This window comes from Podarcis pityusensis (assembly GCF_964106645.2).
Source record: "Podarcis pityusensis genome assembly, chromosome: 5".
Lineage (NCBI taxonomy): Eukaryota > Metazoa > Chordata > Lepidosauria > Squamata > Lacertidae > Podarcis > Podarcis pityusensis.
In genome coordinates, this window is record NC_138032.1 from 61,557,530 (window position 1) to 61,579,603 (window position 22,074).

At 43.1% G+C, this 22,074-nt stretch overlaps 1 protein-coding gene and 1 long non-coding RNA gene across 5 annotated transcripts in view; both read right to left on the bottom strand.

Annotated features, from left to right (window-relative positions):
• LOC308477991 overlaps positions 1-16,757 on the bottom strand; it is a 41,057-nt gene extending 24,300 nt beyond the window's left edge. Inside the window, exons 1-4 of one of the 2 annotated variants that reach the window (XR_013986785.1) lie at positions 14,256-16,757; positions 10,240-10,334; positions 8,743-8,779; positions 7,454-7,595 (exon numbers count right to left, since the gene is read on the bottom strand). This is a non-coding gene — a long non-coding RNA (uncharacterized lncRNA). Of the gene's footprint in view, positions 1-7,453; positions 8,280-8,742; positions 8,780-10,239; positions 10,335-14,255 lie in introns of those variants that run through there. The other variant, XR_013986786.1, reaches the window with a different exon arrangement.
• Positions 16,758-16,849: 92 nt separating this feature from the next.
• Positions 16,850-22,074, bottom strand: part of CFAP46 (cilia and flagella associated protein 46) — an 87,077-nt gene continuing 81,852 nt past the window's right edge. For all 3 annotated transcript variants that reach the window (XM_081007108.1, XM_081007109.1, XM_081007107.1), the window contains 4 exons: positions 21,654-21,735; positions 20,600-20,736; positions 19,605-19,688; positions 16,850-17,490 (listed from right to left, as the gene is read on the bottom strand). In XM_081007108.1, the coding sequence (XP_080863234.1) occupies positions 17,360-17,490; positions 19,605-19,688; positions 20,600-20,736; positions 21,654-21,735 (434 nt within the window). In that variant the 3' untranslated portion in view covers positions 16,850-17,359. The remainder of the gene's footprint in view (positions 17,491-19,604; positions 19,689-20,599; positions 20,737-21,653; positions 21,736-22,074) is intronic.

A 22,074-nucleotide genomic window follows, 5' to 3' on the forward strand; every position in this document is an offset into this window, starting at 1 on the left:
CCTCCTGCCACACCTTTTGAGAAAAACCACTGTAGACAGAGTAATCAAAGTACAACCACTAATTCACAAGGAACGATGCAGCCAATGGGAGATTCCTCCCCCCCCCCCCCGTTTCCCATAACTATTTAAGAGCACATTTGGAAGGACTGCAGCCCCATTGTAGAGCACCTGTTTGCATGCAAGTCTCAGATTCAAACACCGGCATCTCTAGGTGGGGTGCAGACACCCCCCCCCGCCTGAAACCCTGGAGAGCTGCTACTGGCCATTACAGACCCATGGAATGACTCCTGTGTATAAGGCTGTATATGCACCATACGTTTAAAGCACATTCCCCTCCCGCAAAGAATCCTGGGATTCTTTGGGAGGGAGGGATGCGCTTTAAATGTATGGTGTGTACAAGTGTAAGGCACTTTCTTGTCTCCCTGTGTACCAATATAGCAAAACTCTAAGCTCAATAGGGAAGGCGAGGGGGCCCTCTTGTGGCCAGTTCAATATTTGAGTAGGGGAATACATCTGTCTGTCTGTCTCTAGCTCACACATACGCGCACACGCATTTTCCCTTGTGTTAAGAATAATTTTCTTCTACAGATATACTCCCTCGGGTCAGCCAGTCGCAAGAGTGATTAACTAAAAGAAATCATAAGATGCTGTAGCAAGGATTAATATTTAATTATCTTTTACCTCTAGAGAATATGTAGAGTGATTAGATTAATTGCTTGTGACGCTTATTAGAATTACAATAGCAAGGGCTTGCATGGGGTGAAAGCCGAAACATGAGTGCTCAGAGGGCTTGTGGATATTATAGACTGGAGAACAAAAGTCCACTTAAGTACAGTGTTCGTATAGAAACAAAGCAGACATTGTACTTCCGTTGTTTCACTAGATGGATGAACATCATCATTAATTGTTATGAATTATGAGAACATTTTGATTCATGAATTGCCTACACCAAAGCCTCCAGGTGGCTCACAGAACTTACAAAATCACAAACACAATATTTAAAATGCATAATTGCATTTCACAAATGACATGAACCAACAACCTTCTCTGTTATATAACTTCCACACAAAAGAAAAATATCTCATAGCAGGACAACAGAAATAGCTACCCCGAAGCAACCATCAGCTAAGAAAAAGATGCTAACCCTAAAACTATTACCAGTAATACTAACCGAACTACTAAAAAATTATTGAAACTTAATGAAAGGCCTGTGTGTGTGTTTAGTTTGGAGTAAATGCTTATCTTTGGACTGTATGGCTGCATCCGCGCAGCAGTTTATTCCATTTACTTGATGTTTCCCTATTTCCACATTATAGCTGAGCTTCTGCATGATATAAAAGCCACTTCTGTAAATATAGCATAATATCGCTCAAGTTCAGCACTCTTTTCTGCTTTACTGGAAATGAACACTAAACCTGCGCTATATTTCTCTTTATTTCCAGAAGTGGATTTTACATTGTGTGGCAATTAATGCTTAAGGAAATGATGGGGAAAAGGAATAAACTGCCATGCGAATGTGACTTAGTCCCACACCCCAACACCCCCTCCTGGAAGAGAATTTCAGGCCCCACTCCAAGCCATAGCTCAGTGGCACAACATCTGGCTTGCAAGCAGAAAGCCTCTGCTTCCATACTCAGCGTCCCCAGGTAGGTTATGAGAGACTCATGCCTGAAGTCCTGGAGAACTGCTGCCAGTCAGTGTAGACCAGGGGTCAGCAACCTTTTTCAGCCTTGGCCCGGTCCACTGTGCCTCAGACCATGTAGTGGGCCGGACTACCATATTTTTTGTCCCATAGGACGAACCTAGTTTTTTTGGGGGGAAATAAAGGAAATTTTTTTTTCCTTTATTCCCCCCCCCCCCAAAGCCAGGTCGGGGAAACCAAACCAGGTCGAGGAACAGCGGGATGGCGGCGCTGCGCCTCCCTGCTGTCCCCCGAGCTTGTGGGGCTGGCTGATGTCTGCCCGGCGCGAGGGGCGCTCTGCTTCAGGGCGCCCCTCGCGCCGGGTGGCAGGCTGCTATCCTCAGGGTGGGGAGCCCTGCGGGGAACTCCTGCAGGGCTCCCCATGCTGCGGATGTCTGCCTGGCGCGAGGGACGCTCTGCTTCAGGGCGCCCCTCGCTCCGGGCGGCAGGCTGCTATCCGCAGCCTAGACAGCCCTGCGGGAATTCCTGCAAGGTTGCCTAGGCTGCGGATGTGTTCCCGAAGCGCCGGGCGCTCTGCTTTCAGCGCGCCCGGCGCTCCGGGAAGCAGGCTGCTATCTGTAGCCTAGACAGCCCTGCAGCCCTCCCACAGGGCTGCCTAGGCTGCGGATGTCTTCCTGAAGCCTGGAGAGCGAGAGGGGTTGGTGCGCACCGACCCCTCTCGCTCTCCAAGCTTCAGCGAAAGCCTGCATTCGCCCCATAGGACGCACCCAGATTTCCCCTTCATTTTTGGAGGGGAAAAAGTGCGTCCTATAGGGTGAAAAATACGGTAACTGTTGGGAAACCATCTCTTCTACCTGACAGAGAGAAACTGTTATTGGCTACATACGTACTATAACTTTAAAGGCACTGTAGTTTACCCCAATAGAGAAACAGTTATAAGCAACTCTTAACAAACTACAGTGCTCAGAATTCTCTGAGGGGGGAAATGTGGTTCCAACAACCTTTGACAGCAAAAGGCTTCCCCGTCTTGAACTTACAGAAACCTCTGGTCACTGGTGACAAGTAAACACTCCTGTTACAAGTATCTCTAGTCATTTCCCCCAAGTGCAGCAGATAACAGGTTTGGGGAGCCAATACGGTATATATATATATATATATATATATATATATATATATATGGGGGGGGGAATGAATGAATTCCTATGCCCCACAAATAACCCAGAGATGCATTTTAAATAAAAGGACACATTCTACTCATGTAAAAACACGCTGATTCCCAGACCGTCCGCGGGCCGGATTGAGAAGGCGATTGGGCCGGATCCAGCCCACGGGCCTTAGGTTGCCTACCCCTGGTGTAGACAATATTGAGCTAGAGGGAACAATGGCCTGACTTGGCATAAGCATAGCTGTCAACCTTTCCCTTTCCTTGTGAGGAATCCTATTCGGAATAAGGGAATTTCCCTTTAAAAAAGGGAAATGTTGACAGCTATGGGCATAAGGCATCTTCCTAACTTCCTCCACCTCCAATTTCACAAAGGGTATGGAAAAACCTGGGCGGTCATTTTCATTTGTTGAAAATGTCTCCTGTTCGCAGTCTGATGTGACCAGGGTTTCTGCTCACCCTCATTCTGAAAGCCATTGCCGCTGCCATCTCCCACAAGGCTTCTCAGAAATTTAACTTTGTGCAGGCCTTATTCCTTCTGCAATATTTTCCAGCAGATATTGGGCAATGTGGAGTGCCTTCTTCAGGGAGGTTTCTCTGCCCTGCACCAGATTTCCTTCTGATGAAAACAATTTATTTGGTGAAGTTTTTCAGCATGAAGTATGAAGCTGATTTTATTGTACCCAGCTATGCAGCTAAAATCCAGCTATGGATTTTATCATTCTGTTATGCCCTGTTTCTGAGTGGGACTGTAATGCATTTTTAAAAATATTGCTAGTTCCCCTGAGCATTTGTAAAATGAAAGGCAGCATGTAGTAATTTTTAAAAACAAAATATCTATGAAGATGTTTCTGATATATGTCCACTTGTTTTGATGAGTTTGAGATAAATTAGATCATGATCAGTGAAAGAACCTATTCATCAGACCCTCCAAGTGTCCCTATTTTCCAGAGGCATCCCAGATTTAGAGAAGCCGTCCCGGCTTCTGATTTGATCCCAGAATGTCTCACTTTTCCTTAGGATGTCCCTATTTTCATTAGAGAAATGTTGGAGGGTATGGAGTTATCTGACCCCCGAGCCATCTGAAAGGAAAGGTTGTTTTTTTTTAAAAAAAAGTTTAATGTTTTATAATGTTTTTATATATGTTGGAAGTGGGTAGCTTCCAACATGTATAAGATGAGGGGAGTATAAATAGTAAAATCATCATTATGGAATGGGACGTCCCTATTTTCACCAGAGAAATGTTTGAGGGTACGCTATTCACACAAGTCCTTGCAATCAATTCAATGATTCCTCAGTAGCTGCAGCAACTGGATGCTCATATAAACACATAGTAGGCCTGACTCATATAAGGGAATTGCCTATCACCAAACTTGGAAACAAAGAAACTGATACGTAATGCTACATAATTTGGTTTCTATTAACTTTTTTAACCCAGTCCACAGCCTAAAATTAGTCTCCAGCTTTGCAAACATAAAAAACTGCTATGATTCTCTTCACCTATGCCTTCTTCTTAACCAGCAGCTTGTGTGTTTCACTTAAGGTTGAAAACAGATCTGCATAACTGATGGTATTTATGTTTCTTAACGTGGGGAATAAACTTTGTGTATGATAGATATTCCCACAGAATGGTATTTTAATACTAAGCAAACAAAAATATTATAAGATTTATAGCAGCAAGGTGCCTTATTCTTTTTCAAAAATTGGATGATGACCTAATATTATGACTTTAGCATGCTAAAAAGTTGTGCAGTGGGAAAAGAGCTCATACAGGGATACCACCCCATACATGCATGGTAGTGCTAATAGTCACAAGTGATATTAGCTTACTATTTTTTTAAATATTTCTGATTACCACTCTTTATATAGTCAGTAATGGAGTATTTGAGATAGAGTTCTGCCACATGACAAAGATGGTGATCAGAAATTGCACTGATTTACCAAGGAACATTTCGTGGCATTGTGCACAATTTGCTAAATTAGCATCCTGCAGCTACAACCTCTTTCTGTTTCTCTAGTCGGTTATTTCATTTTAATGATGCAGCCTAGACAAACCAACTGACCTCCTTATAAATCTACCATGACATTAGAGGATAATTACTTTGTGTTTGTCTTTAAAGAACATGTCAATGGTAATCCATCACACAGCTTGTTTACAAGGGAAATCGTGCTCTCATTTTGTAGGAACCGTACGTAATTGCTATTAGCAGTACTCTGCACTTGGAAGTTTGCACTGAGCTTTTCTATCAAATACTCTGCTTTCAAGATTTTGGCTGAGACTCAGGCTACTTTGGCTGTCCCAGATAAAGGGTGAGAGGAAGTGTTAGCAACTGGTGCTTCCTTTCTCCCAGGCTGCCAGATTCCATCTGAAAGGTCTGCAAATGCTATTTTTGTCTCTGAGATCAGGCTTTCCTATTGCAATGACATGGACCAAGGCCATTTAGAAATGGACCAAGGCCATTTAGCAATGAACTTTGCTGAGGTGGATATTCTCTGGCAATATGAGAGTAACACATTGGCACAACCTTCATTCAATGAAGCTGCAGAAGGCTTGAGAAGCCGAGGTGAAAGCAATGGGTGAGATACCCCTAACCAGTTATTAACTTTTGAACACTGGGACATAGGAAGCTGCTTTTTACTGAGTCAGACCATTGTAACTCTGTATTGTCTCTACACTGACTAGTAGTGACACTCCAGAATTTCAGACAGGGAACATTTCCAGCTCTACCTGGAAATGAGAGGGATTGAACATAGGACTCTTGGCGTGCAAAGGAGATGCTTTACTACTGAGCTATGGCCCTTCCCAAAGTTCGGGAACAGAGTGCCTATGGTTGAGGCTGTGCCCACAAAAACTTCCTGGAGAGTAAAGACATTAGAACTTGCCTACTTTGGGTTTTATGGCTTAAATACATAAGCTTAGCACTGATCAACTTTCCCCCCATTGCATGTTATGGACACTTTTCCGCATTTGTTGCAGAAATAGAAAAGAAATGGATGCCGCACCAACATTTAATAATACCATGATTCATATGCCAACTTTAAATCTCAGGGGAATGCAGAGAGGCACTCTCAGTGCTTGTCTTGCAGCTCTGGAGACCCACCAAAAATCTGAGCCTAACCATTTTTTTGGAACTGCTTTTTGGGGACTTTGGCACAGAGGGGGACGGTAGTACCTCGGGTTAAGTACTTAATTCGTTCCAGAGGTCCGTTCTTAACCTGAAACTGTTCTTAACCTGAGGTACCACTTTAGCTAATGGGGCCTGCCACTGCCGCCGTGCTGCCGGAGCACGATTTCTGTTCTCATCCTGAAGCAAAGTTCTTAACCTGAGGTACTATTTCTGGGTTAGCGGAGTCTGTAACCTGAAGCGTATGTAACCTGAAGCATATGTAACCCGAGGTACCACTGTAATTTGAGTGTAATTATGCTGATTTTTTATTATAAAAAAACTTAATTAATATATGGATCAATGCTCCTGTTCCCAAATCCTTTGGGGATGTAGAAGCTAACAATATAAATTCTCCAGGGAATCCTTGCTGCAATTATAACCCCAGATGTTTAAAAGCCAACATTTCTAAGTAGTCAGAAAATAATGCCCCTTCAAAAAAACAAAACTCTACTACTGCTTATTTTAGTTCTCGGTAAAAAGGTTTTGCTGGGTTTTTTTATGGCATTCACACTGAAACCTCACTCTGTGTTAGTCACAAAGAGTTAAAGCCTGCAGGAGAATTTAAGCGCTCTTTGGTAATTTGGCACATCAGTTTCATACCAGCTATTACTAAACTGCATCAAGATATTAATGTAGTCATCTCTCTTTAGTCTCAATGAATTGCAATAAAAATGTCAAACAGTTAGATTATATATGCCATCACAGCCGTATTTGATTGAGTAGAGCTGCAGGCCACGTCCCTTGAATCATACTGATGAAGAATCGGAAAGGCCTGGAGAACTCCACTGTAAATTTATTTCAGTGGGTGAGGCCATTTTACATTCTCACTGCCAGTAATACCGGTATATAAAAAAGAAGGGGGCGGAGGCGGAAAGTCAATTACACAGATGTACTGAACCCATGTAAGAAAGGACATCCTCTGATGTCAATAAAGCAGAGTAACATGCAAGCTAAATATACATGGGGCAAATTATTCTGTTGAAAGAAAAAATAAACATTTAAGTGGAGGGGTAAACTCAAGGGAGTTTACATGACTTTTTTTTTTCAGAGCAGGAGTGATGATGTCCTTTGCTAGAGAAGCGGGGTAATCCCTTGCTCTGATTTATTAGGGAAGGTAAACGGCGTTTCCGTGCACTGCTCTGGTTCACCAGAAGCGGCTTAATCATGCTGGCCACATGACCCAGAAGCTGTACGCCGGCTTCCTTGGCCAGTAAAGCGAGATGAGCGACGCAACCCCAGAGTCGGCCATGACTGGACCTAACGGTCAGGCGTCCCTTTACCTTTTTATATTGCTTTATATGAAACGAAGTCTCAATGTTATTTACAATCTATTTTAAAAAATGAACTAAAAACTTCATGAAAACATATTAAAACAATGCACAATACCAGTACAATTATGATTAAAAGCACACACTAAAAACCAGATTAACAACACAGTCATTTAAGATGCCTGTATGTCTGGAAAAATTAAAACATTCTTACCTGGTGCTGAAATCATGGCTTCCCCAGGGAGAGTGTTCCAAACATAAAGGGTCATCACAGAGAAGTCCTCTTGTCTGCTCACTATGCTTTGCACTTGTTTTGGTGATGGCACCCAAAGAAGGGCCCAGATGATGAATGTAGCCTAGGCAGGTTCATATGGTAAGATGTGCTCAGAAACCTGAGTCATATAGCGTTTCGAAGGTCAAAACCAGCACTTTGAATTGAGCCTGGAAACAAATTGGCAGCCATCACAGTCAGGCTAGAACCAGAGTAATATGTTCACACCTTCCTGGTTGGGCGGCTGCTGCATTTGGGTCTAGCTGAAGTTTCTGAACTGTCTTCAAATGCAGCCCCATGTACAACATATTGCAGTAATCCAGCCTGTAGGCTATCAGAGCATAGACAAGAAGCAAACCTTTCCCCTTCCAGACAAAGTCACAGCAGGACCACTTGAAGCTGATAGAAGACACTCCATGTCCTGCATTAGACGTCACTTCCTGCCCACAGCGGAAGGTGGTCACTGAACTTCACCACTGAATTATCACCATGTCCAAACTGGCCCTGAAAAACTTCTATCTTTTCATAATAAGGAAGCTCTTACCAATCAGGTTAGGATACAAATACTAATTTGCAAAGTTCTCTTATTTTCACTCAGCGAGTTACTCCAGTATGGCACATTTACAGCACTGCAATTTTGTAATATCTTCTCGGAAAACTACCCATCACACAAAATTACGCTCTTGTCCTTTAATATTATTAATAAAATTCAATCACGGGTCCCTTCATTCACTTTTTTGAAAGGTTACATAGGTTTAAGCAGTGCCATTTTTTCTCCTGCCGAAATATATTATGAAATGCCATTACTGTTGTAAAAGCTAATTGATAATGTGATTTGTTATGTTGCTGAGACATAATTCAGAAAGTTATTTTAAAGGCTTTGATACATGAACAGCACTAACTGTTTAATATTTCTTGTGTGAATAGACACAATGCATCAGGTTTGAAAAAATGTGTTGCTGTGTGAATGAAATATTTCTGGAAGCTTTTATTCTTGTTGTTTGGGTTTTTGCCAATGGCTTTCTAGTGGAAAGCTCGTATTTTTTATACTGTTTCTGTTAGAATGTATCCATCGGTCCTTAGTGGATTTGTGTGTGTCTGTATGTGTGTGTGTATATGTGTTAATGGAAAGGAATAAATAAAGGTTTAATAGATAATTAAAATATAGTAGCACATTTTAAAGAGCTTCATTTCTTTAAAATGAAGATAGATTTTAAGAGCAATATACTTACTTGTAGGACATATTTTTGACTTCTTCCCCGTATGACCCTGCAAAATGGTTGGCTTTAAATTTACGTTCAGGGTATTTTTCAGAATAAGATGATTATCAAATCACTTGTTCACCCCAAATCAATGTTAACAATTGTTGTAGCTATTATTTGGAGCACCTTAGCAAAAGTTTCCATTTTTTGTAGGTTTACAATATTCATGGGACTCTTTAAGTAGAAGCATTGTTTGAGAAGTTGTTATTTCGGAAAGCCTTATGTAGTGGCTATGATTCTGAAAACATTTACAGCTCAATCTTGTCTATTCAGAAGTAAGTCTAGACATAATTCAATTGGGCTTACTTCCTCCCAGATAAGTAGTTATAGAACTGCATCTTTACAGAGTTATGATTCGAGTGATTTCATGTGCATTTACTGCAAGTCAATAGACATAGTGTCAGGTCTATTTATGTTAGTGGACTAATCAAAAGGAAGGTTGAGCATTTCTATGTTGAGCATAGGCCTGGGCGATATATTAATAAATCGCCCAGGACCAGTATGGGGGCGGGGAGGACCATGATGACAGCTTTACTCAATGGTATATCGCTGGTGAAACCATCATGGCTCTTGAGTCCCTCTGCCTTCATCGCCCAGAGCAATGAGGGACAAACTAACTGGGAGCTGGAGGCAGAGGAACTCAAGCGGTGGTGGTTTCAGCAGTGATATACCGCTGGTGAAACTGCCACTGCACTCTCTCTCTCATCGCTCTCCCGCCCCCAGTGGAGCCTGGCCTGAGTCCCTGCTGGTCGTGCACGAGTGGCAGGGCACTTGGGGCTCACTCAGCTGGGGGCAGGAGTCTTTCCACCACCAGGTGAGCAGCAGGCTGGGGCAAGATGTATTGGCTTCAGCCTGCGAGGTGCTGGGGTGAAAGCACCTCAGCTCCCATGGTGAGAGTTGCAGCCGTTTTCCCCAGCACCTTGCCAGCTGGGGCCAATGCAGCTTTTTTCAACACTGCAGTTTATCACCAAACCATGATTTTGGCTGGCGATACACCGCAATGTTGAAAACCCAACATCGCCCAGTCCTAGTGGAGCATCACTTGAGTGCTCCTTTGATAGAGACTTCACTGAAGACTTGAACTTCAGCACAGCAGGTTCCATAGTGATGGCCACCAGCTTGGATGGCTTTAAAAGAGATTCATGGAAGATGAGACCAAGGCTACTAGCTATGATGACAATCTCCTACCTCCACTGTCAGAGGCAGCATGCCTTTGAATTCCAGTTCTGGGTATCAGAAGTGGAAAGACCATGGGCATCTGGTGGACCATCATGAGAACAGGATGCTGGAACAGATGAACCTTTGTCCTGATTCAGCACGATTCTTATGTTCTTATGGATTCATGCATTGCAGGAGGTTGGACTAGATAACCCTTGGGGTCTCCCCCAACTCTACAATTCTATGATTCTATGTCATTTTGGGCTAAGACGCAATCAATGTAAGCATCTGTGTAGGGTAAGTACTTACTGAGAAGCCATAAAAAGACTAGTAGATATATCATCGATGGGCAGCATTTCTCCATAGGCTCATCCCCAGGTAGTCACAAGACTGCTGTCAGATAACTAAAATCAAATAATAAGTAATACAGAGCCAAAAATGTGTAAGTGTTACACAACCTTTTTTTTCTTGCAATGGCGGCAGTACTTCTTGGCCCCATTGCAACCCTGGACATTACTACCTGCAACTTTCTCAATTATGGATGTGCCAGTCCTTCTAGGATGGGATCCCAAAATTGATCTTTTGGCCCCATCTCTGACAGAGACAAGAGAAAGGAGGGTGTGTGCTTTCTATGGATTTGGTAACTACATCAAAACTTATGTCACAACAGGACGCATAGCGAAGTATTATTTATATTATTTTTTTTAAAAATCTCAATGTGCATTTCTAGACATTATAAACTTGGCTCTTGGATGTTGTAGTAGTGGGGTACCTTTTAGCTGGCCTTTTTATCTATTCAAGAGCTTCTAGATTGTTTGATACTATGTGTGCTTTCTACACTACCTTCACCAAATATAAATTCCAGGCATTTCTGTGTGTTCTTCTATTGTATTACTGACAAACATTTCCAGTATCTTGTGCTCAAGAAGTCAAGATTCTCAGTCTGTAGTTTCCTGGATCTGGACTGTTGGGTTTGGAACTTAACAGGTTAAGAAGTTCCCATGATGCCTCAACATTCTGACGTCAGCTTTAGAAGCTGGGAGGAGTCTGGGAGGAGTTACGCTCTGTTCCCCTCCAGTCTCTCTGAAGAAAGAGGTCGCAGTTTGTCATGGCGGCGGTGAGCCCAGGAGATTCCTGGGGAATGTCGGAATAAAGATACTGTAAATGGACAAACCTGGTCTCTGTGTGTTTGTCTGAAGCTAAGTGAAGCTACGTGACAGTTTTCGCTGCTGTGTTCAACTCTGCTGAGGCGTGACTGGAGAGCTACTGGAGACGGAGCTGAGTGGCGCAGCTGGGAGGAAGCGCGCCGGGCATAAAGAGCTAATTGTGGATCGTAAATCAATTAGCAGGGGTCACGCCAAACCAATCAATCAATTCCACAGGTTATGGGCCCTTAATCACCGATCGTAAAAACTGTCACAGGAACACTAGAAGTGCCGGAATGCGTTTGAAGTCTGCGGTCTGAAGCAGAGACGCTGGCAGGAGTTTTTGCCTGGTGTTAAGAGGCAAAGGAGAGCTGCGGAGCTCAGAGCAGCTGAAAGACGCAAAGTGTTTGCCTGTGCTGAGAGCTGAGTGCTGGGAGCTGAAGAGCAGCTGGAAAATCGTTTCCCGACGGATGGGTGCCGGAGGAGCTTGTGATCTGTGAGTACAGCTTGGGGCCCCTTGGGAGAACGGAAGACAATGGCAGGCAGCCAGGTCTTGGAGGACATTGCGTTTGAACAGGCTCACTCTAAGAAGTATTGAGAAAAGCCTAGAGATGGCTGGAGCCCCTGTTCCTGATGCTTTAGCCTCAAGGAGTGCTGGTGAGCAGATCGGGGGGGCGAAGGATTCCAAAGGCAAGTGTAAAGGCTTGTCCACTGTGCGTGCTGGAGTGGAATGTCAACAAAGCAGGTTCCCAGAAAGCCGCAGTGGGAGCCAGGCCAGAAGGGGCGGAGCTGGCAAGGAGTGCTTTTCCGGAAGAAGGAGAAGGAGGCCAGCTGGGAGGAGCCCAGGGCAGTGTTTTTCCACTGGAGTTCGTCGTTGCTGCCCATGGAGAGCGGAGACAGCTGGGCAGGAAGGTCCCAAGGTCAACCAGCTGAGTTCTCATGGGAATCAGTCTCGGAGAGGAGGCCAGCGTGGGAACGCAAGGGAAAGACGTGGTTCAGACGCTGGGGAGGGTTGTTTTCTTATCACTGCTTCTATGGCAACTGTGAAGAACAACTCCAGCCAGGACACGGTGATGCGCTGGGTTTTGGATACTACTGTCAGTCGTCACCTGATAAGCAAGCCTGCTGGCGAAATGCAGAACTGCAGGGCTGTTTCAACAGGACACAACTGTGATGTTAGCAGACGGAATGAGAAAGTCGGTTTCTGGTGTGGCTAACATGTTTTTTTCTCCTTTACAGGAGGAGCTAGAGGTCTACGTTGGGGGGAAACAAGTGGCCAACGTGAAAAGGGGGCAGAACAATCTCTTTGTTCTGGAGTCACCTCTGGAGGGTGGTGGGAATGCTGGAAAAGCACAGGCGCAGTGTGCTAAGGTTCCCAGTCATGTGCAAAAGCTGCACAGGTGCACAAAAGGGTACAAACTCCGGAAATGTGGGAGGTCCCTAGGGTGCAGGGCATGCAAGGGTGCACAGGTACATGGTTTTCCCGGGTTTGGGAGGGTAGCCAAAGAGCCCTTTGAGCTCTTTGAGGCAGGTGGTCCAAAGGTTCAGGAAATGATCTTCTGTGGATATGATCCTGCAACCAATGGGTGGAAGTTTGCATACCCAGAGGGTGATCAAACCAAGCTGCTGGTCAGTAAGCAGGCTGAGTTCTGTGAACAGGATGGGTGTTCAAGACTCAGGGATGGTTCTGATTTTCTCTCAGAATGTCTGTCTGATTCTGAGGAGGAAAGGGAGCCAGAGGCTGATCCCGGTGATAGGGACCAGGTCCAAGATCAGGGTTCAGAACCCGGTGATGGGGACCAGGTCCAGGATCAGGGTTCAGGGCAGGTCTGGGCATCTCCAAAGGTTGTGAAAGGAGTGTCCAGGTGTGAGGCTTCATCTCCGGTTAGCGTAATGGAGAAAGCTCACAAACAGGGTGTCAAGTCAGAGGGGGAAGAGTCTGACGGAGAAGACACAACTGCTGGCCCAAATGGGTCAGTAGGGTATCAGGTCACAAGTGCGTGAAAAAGTGTCGCACAGTGTGATTCTGGGAGTGTTGAAGGGGTTCAACAGGTGCCTGGGAAAGATGCCGGGAAGGGGCACAAGGCAAAGGGAAAGGTGTTGAACTCAAAAAGGTCTTGTCAGAATGGTTCGGCAAGAGGGGGTGTTGGGTTTGGAACTTAACAGGTTAAGAAGTTCCCATGATGCCTCAACATTCTGACGTCAGCTTTAGAAGCTGGGAGGAGTCTGGGAGGAGTTACGCTCTGTTCCCCTCCAGTCTCTCTGAAGAAAGAGGTCGCAGTTTGTCATGGCGGCGGTGAGCCCAGGAGATTCCTGGGGAATGTCGGAATAAAGATACTGTAAATGGACAAACCTGGTCTCTGTGTGTTTGTCTGAAGCTAAGTGAAGCTACGTGACAGTTTTCGCTGCTGTGTTCAACTCTGCTGAGGCGTGACTGGAGAGCTACTGGAGACGGAGCTGAGTGGCGCAGCTGGGAGGAAGCGCGCCGGGCATAAAGAGCTAATTGTGGATCGTAAATCAATTAGCAGGGGTCACGCCAAACCAATCAATCAATTCCAATTGATCTTTTGGCCCCATCTCTGACAGAGACAAGAGAAAGGAGGGTGTGTGCTTTCTATGGATTTGGTAACTACATCAAAACTTATGTCACAACAGGACGCATAGCGAAGTATTATTTATATTATTTTTTTAAAAAATCTCAATGTGCATTTCTAGACATTATAAACTTGGCTCTTGGATGTTGTAGTAGTGGGGTACCTTTTAGCTGGCCTTTTTATCTATTCAAGAGCTTCTAGATTGTTTGATACTATGTGTGCTTTCTACACTACCTTCACCAAATATAAATTCCAGGCATTTCTGTGTGTTCTTCTATTGTATTACTGACAAACATTTCCAGTATCTTGTGCTCAAGAAGTCAAGATTCTCAGTCTGTAGTTTCCTGGATCTGGACATTACTCTTTATCAGTGTTTTATGATAAAGTAGGGCTGTCAGGCCATGAAGAAATTTTTGGACTTACTCATCCATCTTTTTGACAGAGGATGCTGACGTAGTTGCCAAGGCCAAAGCATCTATTATACATGGGAACATTTTGGGGGAAAACACTTTGGAAGATTAAATATTTTGCACCAGCTGCATAAAGAAAACGAACATTTGCAACCTTTCAAATTAGCTCATTATACCTTGATGTTAGGCAGACGGACAATCATCCTTAATCTTTCTTGCCTGATGCCTGTTTTCTTCATCACTTTAGTGTTTATTTCTTCCTTCAAAAAATAAATACAGACAAAACCCACTATAAACAGCCAAAACACAAACCTCTCAGATGATGAGTACTGTCTGTAACCTGTTGCTAAAAACTTATATTCTTTTGCACCTTCTCATTCTGTGATGTTGCTTGGCAGAATGGACATTTTTATTGGGCTCACCTACATTTTCAAGGAAGTGTATTGCTCAGAGTTCTGGAAGTTGCTATTGTCTCTGTGCGTGAAGAAGTAACACCTGCCTTCATAGGAACACAAGGAGCTGCTATGGTCCCTCTAGGTTAGTATTGTCTACACCAGGCGTCACCAAACTTTTTCAGCAGGGGGCCAGTTCACTGTCCCTCAGACCTTGTGGGGGGCCGGACTATATTTTGAAAAAAAATATGAATGAATTCCTATGCCCCACGAATAACCCAAAGATGCATTTTAAATAAAAGGACACATTCTACTCATGTAAAAACATGTTGATTCCCAGGCCGTCCACGGGCCGGATTTAGAAGGCGATTGGGCTGGATCCGGCCCCCGGGCCTTAGTTTGCCTACCCAGGGTTTTAGATAGCAGTATTTTCCAGGCATTCCTGGAGATGCTGGGAATTCACTATGGGACCTTCTGCATGCAAACCATAAGCTGTACCTCTAAATTATGGTCCTTTCCAGGTTTTTATTTTGGGGGCAGATTTTGAACAGGAAACATTGCCAGGAAACATGGCTTCTTCCTTTTCAGATGATAGCCACAATGTTCCTTTACAAAAGCTATTTCCAAAACATTACATTGCAAAAAAAATTCAATTAACTTGAAAATCGAAACAAGGGAAAATATAAAAATGAAATGATAACATAGTGATGAGCAAAAGCATGCATGCTTCCAAGCTACATTATTTTATAGTAGAAGTTCATTGCACTTCCTTTTTCTGATAAGCTGGCTTGTGGGGGGGGGGGTCTGTGGAAAAGTGAAAGTGCACTTATTTATATCCATGGATGAACTTTTAAAAAGTATTGCTACAGATGTCATGATTTTGTAATACTATGCCACAAATCCTTATCAGTTTCTAATTAACTTTAGCATAGCAGGAGAGCCAAGAATACTATTTTTCGGTGACATGTTAATGCCTTTAAAATGAACACAAATAATTTATCGTGGGGAATAGGCATGCCTGGATTGCTAAGAAAGAAATATTCAGAACTTTTGGGAGATTAAGTAGTAAATGGATTTTTGCAATTTCTCTTGATGTTATGTTTTTCCTATTAAACCCCAGGAAACAGTAGAGTAAAGAAAATGCAGAATTTCCATAGGAGAATGTCTCTAAGATATATGCTGATTTAAAGTTAATTTAAAAACTTTGGCTGATATCACTGCAGTTCGCAACTTGTGGTTTTATATTCTTAAAGCATTACAAGAAAAATAACGAACAAGGTTGCCAGTAAAACAGCACATTGGCTTGGATCCAGAGAAGACAGAGGAGTTCCAGTCATACAACAGGGTTTGTCTACCTTTTTGCTGCAGATATTCCTGTCAGTAGAGATGGGGGAGAAATCAGATGCAGTTCAAATTTAAAGGAGAACCTACCCAATTCACACTTTCATATATAACACATGAACCAAAATACAAGCCATCCTTCAAAACCCCCAGTTCTCCACATTTTGTAATGCTGCGCTCTGGCCATGTAATGTGTACAAAAATGCACACACTAGGGTAAAGTGTGAATTAAAATGCACATGTTCATGAAAATAACATTTGAAATGCATTATATTAGGGGGAATTGCAGTGCAAAAAAGAAGAAGGTAAAATTCCATACAAACATTAACAGAATTTCAGAGTGATGGGGGAATGTGGAGAACAAAACTTAAGACTGGAATAATGAGAAAGTGAAACCGGCAGATTCATCCATCCCTACCTGGCAGCCAGGGACCCTTCAGAATGGTGCTTGATGCATTGCGAGAGTGCTGCAGTTTCAGGGGAGAATCAATGGAAATTCAGCACCCCCTTCTTTAGGAAGCAAAAGTGCCTTGCACTTATACAAGTGGCTTTCTAGATCTCACCAGTATCTTTAAAACCTTGACTGCGATAGAAACGCCACTGATTAGTTCACATCCTGAGTGGCAGCAGAACTTGGACCAAACACTTTAGATTCTGAGGCAGGTCTTTCCCAGTTCTGCAACCCGAGATCCTCTAACTGCAGATGCTCAGCTTCAAATCTGAGGCTATTTGTATATCCAAACATGCATTGTTTCACTGAACTGCAGAAGCACCCAAGTAATACAGCAGAGCAATACTACTGCTTATCGACTGCATGTTATTTTTAAGTTATAAAGTATACATCATTTCTGAAAACATATATGAATCCATCTATGCAAAGCAATGCTTCCAACAGTGACATGTCTTTGAAAGTACAATGACTGACACAATATATTTCCCCCAGAACTGGCCTTCTGTTATTTCCTTTTGGTTGAGAAACAAAGCCTTAAACTTGAGTGCAGTGATTGCTCAGATAAATGACCCACCACACACATGTCTAAACCCAACAAGAACACTTTATTTGTAACCTCACATACATGATATTTACACAGATGGTCTGCTACTGTCAATATAGATGGTTGTACGAATGGTTACTGAAGCATACAAAACTGGAACAAACGGGTGCTTTCCCTCCTAGGTTAGCATACTAAACTTGTTTTGAAATGCACTGTTGTGATCACGAGGTGTCAGTATAAGTGCTTTTTGTACAGCTAATAGTACAGCATGTAGTAGTGTCACACACGCAATTTAGCTTGTGAGTACACATAAGCAGGAAAACAGGCCTCAAAATCTGCAGTGAAAAGTCCTGAGCAAATCGGAAACGGTCAACAGCAAAAAAACATTTAATACATATTTAAATTCAAAAGAGCCACTAAGCACTGCTCAAACTTTTATAAACTCTTATTTTTATCAAACTACAGCAAAAATAGTTTCACTTCACAATCTAACCATATTTAGAGCTCCGTATTTCCATACTTTCCATATTTCATAAAGAAATTGGTTGTGAATCACACAAACATCATGTTGGGCAGCCCATATAAAACGGTATTAAGAGCTGATGGCTGTGGGGCAGGGTGCACTAGCCCACCAGGACTTTCTCTCTGGTCTTCTTTCTTGTCCTCAGGGGTATCCAGCTCCGCTAGAAACACAGTTCAGAACAAATTAAAAATTTCTTTTAGCTATAGAGATATTTTAAAGAAACCGAGAGCATGATCCTGTTCAAGTTAAGCAGTTTTAAGCAAATGCTTCTAATGGAAGAGATTTAAACATGAACCCAACTTTCCTATTGACATCAAATGGATTTAAAGGGGCTTAACATTGGCTGAATGGTGCCCAGAGTTTTAATGTCTACTTGCTTAGATACCTGTCTCTTTAGGCCTGTTCAGGTGCTACATATGGTGGAGAAGGAGAACTCTTAACATAGTTTTAGTCCTGGACTATATATACATTACCGTGTATGGATATACACTTGCCTATCCATATATTTATTTTTCATATAGAAGTGTTCAGAAATCACAGAAATCCCTAAGAACTGTATGTAATCAGATCTAAAATTAACTCATAAAATAACCTAGTGACCAGAAACTTTGCTAAACATTAAATAACTGTCTGAATTAAATGCCATAAAGCTAGATACTATCAAAGGGTAGCTAATCCTAATATTACCGTATTTTTCGTCCCATAGGACGCTCCGTCCCATAGGACGCACCTAGTTTTTTCCTTTATTCCCCCCCCCAAACCAGGTCGGGGAAACCGAACCAGGTCGAGGAATAGCGGGATGGCGGCGCTGTGCCTCCTTGCTGTCCCCCGAGCTTGTGGGGCTGGCTGATGTCTGTCCGGCGGGCGGGGCGCTCTGCTTCAGGGCGTCCCTCGCGCCGGGCGGCAGGCTGCTATCTGCAGCGTGGGGAGCCCTGCGGGGAACTCCCCAGGGCTCCAACACGCTGCGGATGTCTGCCTGGCGCGAGGGGCGCTCTGCTTCAGGGTGCCCCTCGCGCCGGGCGGCAGGCTGCTATCCGCAGCGTAGGGAGCCTAGGCTGCGGATGTGTTCCCGAAGCGCCGGGTGCTCTGCTTTCAGTGCGCCCGGCGCTCCGGGAAACAGGCTGCTATCCGCAGCCTAGACAGCCCTGCGGTAACTCCCGCAGGGCTGCCTAGGCTGCGGATGTGTTCCTGAAGCCTGGAGAGCGAGAGGGGTTGGTGTGCACCGATCCCTCTCGCTCTCCAAGCTTCAGCGAAAGCCTGCATTCGCCCCATAGGACGCACCCAGATTTCCCCTTCATTTTTGGAGGGGAAAAGCGCGTCCTATAGGGCGAAAAATACGGTAACTGTTGGGAAACCATCTCTTCTACCTGACAGAGAGAAACTGTTATTGGCTATATACATACTATAACTTTAAAGGCACTGTAGTTTACCCCAATAGAGAAACAGTTATAAGCAACTCTTAACAAACTACAGTGCTCAGAATTCTCTGAGGGGGGAAATGTGGTTCCAACAACCTTTGACAGCAAAAGGCTTCCCTGTCTTGAACTTACAGAAACCTCTGGTCACTGGTGACAAGTAAACATTCCTGTTACAAGTATCTCTAGTCATTTCCCCCAAGTGCAGCAAATAACAGGTTTGGGGAGCCAATTTAATTAGGAAAACAGAGCAGGGATGGCGTTAATCCCCCTTCTCTGGTGCCACAGTCGAGGACTGTTTTGGGATCCCTATGTCTGCTATTAATTTCTTTTCAACTGTGAGAGAATCTAATTCTGGATCTCCTGTGTCACAGTCAGCTTGGACCTTTGAGTCCTTTTTTGTAGTAAGTAAATAGGAAGAACGTTGGCATTACAGCTGCATATAGAAATATAATTCAGTTATTTTGATGGCTCAGCACAAACCCAATATTCAGAGGAGCAACTGTTCTTAGCACTGGAGCTATGTACAGATATGCTCCTTTGGGGAAAAACAATACCTTCCTTATGGGAGACATTTCACTCTCTCTTTTTCACACACACTCTTTTAAATATATGCATCTTTCAATATGTGATTTTTTTAAACCCTGCTTGGTGTCTTCAATATGAGGTTAGCAAATTGCTTAGATGAGAGTGATACCATTTCTACCAGCAAGCTCAGCAGTTCAGTTCCGGTGCTTGTAATATACAATATAATGGCATTTTAATCAAATGAGAAAATGGTGAGAAGAAAATGGTGGAAGATTTTGATATGTTCACATTCCAATCTGTGTACTTTATTTTTAAAACTTTTAAATCTTACTTTTAGGAGGTTCATCCACAGCACTCTTACTCCTTTGAAGAAAACGAACAGCCTGTCCAGTTGTCTTGCCTACTTTGATAAAATCTGCAAAGAAACATAGTAGTTTTATAATTGAACACACTCAAAACAAAACATGGAAGCGGAACCTGCAGTTTTCTTCTACATTTGCAAATGACAGCTCAGTCTTAACCAGAGTTAGGTGCATGGAAGCCCACTGAAATCAATGGCCTTTTGAAGCTATACTTCAGATTATGCACACATTTAAGTATGAGGTTAAATTGGTCACATTTGTTTTCAAGAAAAAGCAATACCGAAGCCCCAATTGGAATGTGTTCCTTATCCCATCAAGGTCCTGCACTGCCTTCTTGCTAAAAGTTGTTCCCCAGCTGCTATTTGCTGCAAACAGTAAGTACTATTTGGGACAAATAGCAGCTGGGGGAGTTTTGATAGGAAACCAGCCCAAGGCACAAATTTGGATTGGGAGCATGTTCCCACTGCTCTAGGCCTTTCATGAGTACAGACTCCCAAATGCCCCTACTTTCCAGGGACAGTCCAGGATTTACAGAAGCAGTCCTGGTTTCTGATCCAATCCCAGAATGTCCCACTTTTCCTTAGGACGTCCCTCTTTTCATTGGAGAAATGTTGGAGGGCATGGTAGGATAGCCCTATTGTCGTCAGAGAGTATGGAGTTATGTGACCCGAACTAAAGAGATAAGTGCAACCTATAGTAGACATCTGAAGGCAGCCCTGTATAGGGAAGTTTTTAAATGTTTTATTATGTTTTTATATATGTTGGAAGCTGCCTAGAGTGGCTGGGGTAACCCAGTAAGATGGGCAGGGTATAAATAATAAAATGATGATGATGGAATAGGACATCCCTGTTTTCATCGAAGTATAGAAGCTTCATTTGTTCACATCTAAGCATGAACACTAACGTCACCATTGACAAGAAAGGCATTAGGCTCAGCTGTTTTATGAAGGTTGCTATTACACACTTTCACATAAGCTTTCCATTTTTGTCGCATTCTCTTCCAGCGTCGTATACCATTGGTTAGCTATGACAGAACGCACTCCAGCAAGGCTCAGAAAGATTGTTGTCTCTGTTGGCTTTTCCAGAGAGAGGCGTACAGAGCTAAAAAAAGAAAAGAAAAAAGAAATGCAATGAATGAAAATTACAGGTACAGACATTCTTAAATGACCTGACCAAAAGAGACAAAACCCGTTCATTCAAATTTTATCAGTTCACAAGAATAGAAAGTGAACTGCATTTTATCTTATCTTTTTCTCACCAACATGTCTGGCATTAAATATTTTATTTATTTTCTACAGTATCTTTATAGAGTTCTCTGCGTGTCTTACAAGAAATAAGTTTAAAAACAATTTAAATACAAAATCATCATCATCATCACCATCATCATTTTATTTGTATGCCGCCTTTCCATAGTTAAAACAATGCTCAAGGCGGCTTACAACATGACAAGAATTGCATAATTACCAACATAACAAAAGTCATAAACAATAAATAAAACACATCAAAAGGTACACAACCAAATGGAAAACAATTTCCACATAAATCATAAAATCTAAAACTAAGAAGACAGCATTAATATCACAATTTAAAATGATGTAGATAAAAAATAAAAGCAATTTAAAAAACAAAACAAAAACGGAGCCCTCTCTGCTCAGCAGCAGAAGCACTCCTTTATGGAGCCTGTCAGGCCCCGCCCCAAGCCAGGTGGAGAGAAGCAGGGCATAAAACATATAGGGACTGTGGTCCTGAGATCGGGTTTAGCTGGTCTTTAGCGGGCGGACAGAAACATAGCGTTGCTCTCTGGGGCCCAGAGTCTGCCATGATAGGCTGCAATCATCGCTCACCCTGGGACTGGGTGAGCGGCCATTCTTGACAGCAAGAATGAGGAATTTAAGTTGCAATCCTATGCACACTTTCCTGGGAGTAAGTTCCATTGAACTCAGTGGCACTTACTTTGGAGTAGAGGAAGTATAGGACTGCCTTGCACATAATGACTTTAAAACTTATGCCAATCTTACCTCTTAAACCCATCGAGGTTTATCACTCGTGCAGTACTTGGTTTTGAATGCACGAGATCTGAAAGTATCACCAACTGACACTCTGTGGGAAGGGAAGCAATAATATGAATGTTATACTTCAGTAGCAAACCAAAGATACATGAGCAGAAACTTGCTTGTCTAACAAGGCTTTAATATCCCACATTCCTCACTGCAGACCCCTGTGAAATTATCCAAAATGGTATGGTGTGTGACATGGGGGCAGTGGAATTTAGGTAGAAATCAGGGGAGGCAGTGATGGAAATTGGGAACCCCAAGGTTTCAAGAAGTATTTTAAAAACCTTGATAAAAGACCTTAAGGGAACAACTCCCTAACAGTCAATAAGGACTGAGCATGCTCAGTGGTTGTGGAATGCTGATCAACCAGGGGTAGGTAACAGAA